Genomic DNA, 5,022 nt, shown 5'->3' on the forward strand with positions numbered 1-5,022 from the left:
CTGCCACCAGGGCGTCCGCATGCTGGAAGGTACAGGCCCGGCGGCCCTTCCTTCGGGCCTCCTGGCCCTCCTCGGCCCGGGCCACCCCCTCTGTCACCCAGCGCTGCCCCGGGCCGTGCAGTGTGTTCAAGCACTTACCCTGCACCCCCAGCCAAGGGTTCTCCTCACATAGTGTATAAAAAAACATAGGGGGTGAAGAGCCTGCCCTGGCTCATAAACTGACTGCGCCGTCAGCCTGTTGCCAGCCTGTCCGGCGGCCTCGGTAATACGTATTTTCTTGGGTTTTGTTTCAAGGAGTTCGGCAAGCGCAGTGGCTCACCAAGACGAAGCTGGTGGAAGGCTTACCTCCACCGGTGCTGAGCATCATTGACAACCCGGCTCACCGGCTCGAGGACCACGAGGAGGGGGTAAAGCGTGCGATATCACATGCACGGCTCTGGGACACGACAGAAGTTGCTCCCAAGAGAGAACATTATTGGTAAGTCCTCGGTCGTAGGGAAAATCTTTCTGCTGTGTGGTTATGGCTTTAGCATAAGCCAGTCATTGAGCAGGTAACTTAAGAACCAGAGTTGTTAACACTGCAAAGAAAATTCATACATAGATCTACTGTTAAGAGATTCACTTACTGTGCAAAACTGTTAGACCCTTTGTATTAGGTTGTCAACTTGTAAAACAAACAAACCAAACGACAGCAACCAAAAACCCCAGTTCTGAATATTGACAATAGTACCAATGTAAACACATACTCTACATTAAAGCTTCTTTCAGGCCAAGGTCTGTGTTTCAACTTGAGATCCACTTCTAGCTGATGCAGAATGTCAATTTTTAAATAAGTGATGGTAAGCATTACCTCTGCCAACTTGGAACAGGACTGGTGTGTGGGATATTAATCTGAAATCTGTGTTAGCTGTTTGGAAATGTTACGCTATTACATGTTTTACATACAGTAATGTTACAGCATTCATGTCCCAGAAGCATCTGCCCGCCATTATGATCACATTTTTTACGTAACTATTTTTTTCCCTCATTCTAAAGCCCAGTACTGTTTGAAGACTTGATACATTTATGTCGGTTAATGTCTGTGAAGTATCCTTCTCTGACTAAAAGAATGTTGGCTAGAAACTACAAGATATCAGCTACGTGGGAAAGAGGTTAGTTGCTGCTGTGGTGGAAGCCTTTAGCTCTTTTCATTAATATAAGAGGGGTAACAAAGCCACTAGCTTTAAGGCTTAGGACTTGAAGAAAATGAAACCATTTCTGGAACCAAGTAATTCTTTCAGCTTGAAATAGTGCTGTAAGGATGGGCAGCCTTGGAAGATGGTAGGATACTTGCGCTGAGGAGATTATTAGAATGTTAGACAACATCAGCAAGATGGCAGAAGAAGAGAACCAGTGTCTTAGAACTGATTGTTTATTTTTTTTGTGTTCAAAATCTGTACTGTTGTTTTTCTACGTATGTTCAGTTAAGAAACTTAACACCACCAGTTAGTATTTTAGAAGAACCTACAGCTGAGCTACTATGTAAGTTTAGTTTGGAGGTGAGAGGGAGAGAGTGAGCCTTGCAGATCAAGGACTTACTAAAATGCTGCTGCAAAATGTACATCCATACAAAAGGAAATGTACATCTTTCCATAATGTTATTTCAGCAATGTTTGAACGTAGCCTAATTTCTCTCCCCAGAATCCATTCTCCTTCAGGTCCGTGGCCTGAATGGAATACTTATGAACTCTGTGGCCCCAATACCGCCAGTAGCCTCCAAGGAGGAGATACTGGCCACTGAAGAACATGTTCTGGAGACCTTCTATCCTATCTCTCCTACAATTGATCTTCAGGAAGTGAATGTGTACAAAGAGCTCAACGATACAGGTAAATCTAGTCACTGATAATAGTTTTCTGTCAGACTAAGTGTTCGGGTTAACCTGGAGTCCTTGCCCTTCTGTGAGACAGCTGTGGGTAGAGGGTGAATGGGAATGAGGGGACACAGTAGCTGGGCACAGGGTGTGCAGTGCAAGGGCTCCAGACCTGTGACGAATATATTGTAGCCTAAGCAGTACTGCAGAGAAGAATTTAAGTCCTGGCAAATTAACAGTTCCTGAAGATAGGAGAGAAAACATTGGCTGTGTCGTCTCTTACTGAGCAATTCCTGACATGATTATCTGCCATTTAGGTTTTAGAGATGGTTATCCGTATTCTCATCCTCACACTCTGTTCTTCCTGGAATCGGCCAACATTCGTCCTAACAGGTTCAGACCAGAACAACTTCGTGCTAAAATGATGATGTTTGCTTTTGGCAATGCACTGGCAAAGGCTAAGGTGCTGTACGGGGTACGTATTGGAGACTGCTGCTGACTCGCTGGGCCTTTGTTCTTTCTCTAAAGCTGCAGCTAGTGGAAAGAGTCATGACATTCCCTTGCTGTGGCATGTTACAGTAGTTTTCAAATCTGAGCTTCCCAGTCCAGAGTTCTAACTCTAACCTTCAGGTATGGTTCTGCTAATCCAGACAAAGATCTCTCAGCGATGAGCGTGTTCGTGGTGTAACATGCATTAGAGTGGTAATGGGTAGGAACCAGGGAGTAGGTTCAACTGTAAAACTCTAACGCATCCCACAGCTCAGTATGTAAATTGATACTTCATTGCTGGCTGAAGGAGGAATTTTAATTAAAATACAAAATCTACATTCAAAACTTGTTTGACTAGAGTAATTTTCTGGGCAAGGTAACAATACATTTATTAAAGTCTTGGCTTTGAACCAAGTAGAAGATGCAGAATCAGCAAGTACTCATACAATTTCTGTGGTAACTGGCTTTTTAAACATTCTCCCCCCCCGCCTTCTTTCCTAGAATGATCCCAAGGTTTTGGAGCAGCCAATAGTGGTGCAAAGCGTTGGCACGGATGGCCAGCTCTTCCAGTTCATGGTGTTCCAGTTAAATACAACAGACCTTGTCTCTAGTGATGGCATAAAAAATCTAGTCTGGATTGACTCTGATCAGAATCTGTATGAAAGAGCCCAGTGTATTCCAGAAGTCAAGAAGAGAGTTGTTACGGTAAGCAAAACTTGGGAAATGGTCCTGGAAATCCTACCCTTTCACTCCTGCTGGAGGTTTGAGAGCTGGCGTAGAGCTGCAGTGCGGGTTTTAAACCAGCTGAAGGGACCTGACACAGGCACTGGCCACGTTCTTACCTAAGCAGGTGTTACGGACAGGGAGTATTTGTAGTGCTGATGCACCGCATAGTGTGCAAGCCACATGCCAAGCTTAATACGAACTCCTACATAAAGATATCCCCATCTGTAATCTACCATCTCGTAATATGCTTGTTTAAAATCAACTCGTGCTCTGATGAAGGAATTGCTTACGTGCAACTGTCAGCTTTGCTGTAGAGTAAATAGAGCACAGTGCTGTCAGCCCTGGTTACGCTGGGAGGGCGTCTCAGTTTGATGGGCAAAGGGTTTTTGCCGTCTGAGATGTATACCGGTGGAAGTACCCACACACAAACCCATCTGGGGAGGGAGAGCACAATTTGGAAGCTACCACGTCTGAAGTCTTATTCAAGCGTATTTAAAGCCGTTGTTTGTCTACATTAATCACTTCACTGCAAACTGAGCATCCATGTCTTTTTCTCTGCAGAAGCCCGCTGGAATATATGGCTTTCAGCCAGACACATTCAAGAAGTTTCTGGCACTGTATCTGCATGGAACTGTGTGAAATTCAGCTCAAATGGAAATACTTCACCAACTGTACCTGCTGCTTCTCTTTGCCAGAACCATCACATAATTAAAGAAAGGTGGATTAATTTACTTTCAGAAATAAATTATATTGTTACTGAAAGTAAAATTTTTTTTTAAACTAAATTGTGCATGAAGAAACTCTTTCATTTTAGGGGCTCACCTCTGGATTTGGGTTAGAGAGAGTCATCAAATGCATCCTCCTGCACTTTTTCACTGTTGCCTAGAAAGAACATAAGCCAGTCATTATTCCTCTGCGTAGGTTCTGCTCTCGGTGTGCCTTTGCACAGAGCTAGACTCAAACCTATTTTCCAAGGTTGCTTTGAGTACGTCTGAATGCAGTGTATGTGGAAGAGCCTTACAAAGCTTCAAGGGGGGAGCCTGAGACATGAGCCTTTTTCATTCTGCCTGGCTTTTACTTTGTTTTACTCCTGGCTGCTTTGGGATGTGTCATGCTGCCCTGCGCAAAGCACTTAATCGGTGAGATTGCTTTGTTGGATCTATAGAACCACAGCTCTTTCATCTCCCAATCCTGGATGAAGAGACCTATCCGTTTTGGGAAAGTGGTGTAGAATGTAGCGTGAAACTTTGGTTCCTGGTAGCTGGTATTTGCCGCTAAAAACACAAAGGAAGAATTTCTCCCTGCCACACAGAGTTAACTGGGCAGGAAGCGTATTCTTTTTAGGATGGGGGGATTAGTGTGGTTTTTGTAAAATGAAGGCTAAACTAGCTCCAGCCAAATGTAGAATGTTTCGCAGTTCTGGACTGATACCCTCCAGCACATGGGAAGGAGTAGGACAGCCTGCGCTATTTTAAGGTGTGGAAGAGCATGTTTCCAAGAAATTAATCTCGCTTCAGTGTCTTGTATCAGAGACTGGTCTGTGCTTTGTGATCTTCTCTGGCCATCTGGATGAGCACCCCAGTTGTGTGTTCCAGTCTCAATCCATCAGACAGCTCTATTCTGCAGGTTTCGGAAAACAGACTTCCACTAGTCGAATTTGAGATCAACAGTTGCACCCAGTAAATTGGGATGCATCGGCTGTAAGTTAAATTAACAAATCCCTCAATAGTTAGGAGAAAATGCTTGAAAGAGAAATAATCTCGTAAGCATTGCATTAATCTAAATCATGTTAATTCTGCCCACTCCAGGGATGCCTAATTCAGCTCATCGATTTAAATCTGCTCAGATCTATAATTTGCACCCAGTTATTTAGGAATATATTTTAATACACTCGTGCTCTGTGGAGACTGTTCTGGTAGGCGTTTCTTAGGCTGTTGGCTCTCTGCTATGTCACACG

The 5,022-nt window shown here is 44.0% G+C and overlaps 1 protein-coding gene across 1 annotated transcript; it reads left to right on the forward strand.

Annotated features, from left to right (window-relative positions):
• Position 1: 1 nt before the first annotated feature.
• MRPL37 (mitochondrial ribosomal protein L37) lies at positions 2-3,850 on the forward strand (the record flags this gene model as incomplete). The annotated part of the gene is made up of 7 exons (XM_009319837.1): positions 2-29; positions 295-478; positions 1,036-1,151; positions 1,681-1,866; positions 2,168-2,325; positions 2,841-3,044; positions 3,627-3,850. Coding segments are annotated over 7 exons (954 nt in total), but the record flags the coding sequence as incomplete, so codon positions are not given.
• Between the last annotated feature and the right edge of the window lie 1,172 nt (positions 3,851-5,022).

Source organism: Pygoscelis adeliae, unplaced genomic scaffold (genome assembly GCF_000699105.1).
Source record: "Pygoscelis adeliae isolate BGI_AS28 unplaced genomic scaffold, ASM69910v1 Scaffold181, whole genome shotgun sequence".
In the NCBI taxonomy this organism is placed as follows: domain Eukaryota; kingdom Metazoa; phylum Chordata; class Aves; order Sphenisciformes; family Spheniscidae; genus Pygoscelis; species Pygoscelis adeliae.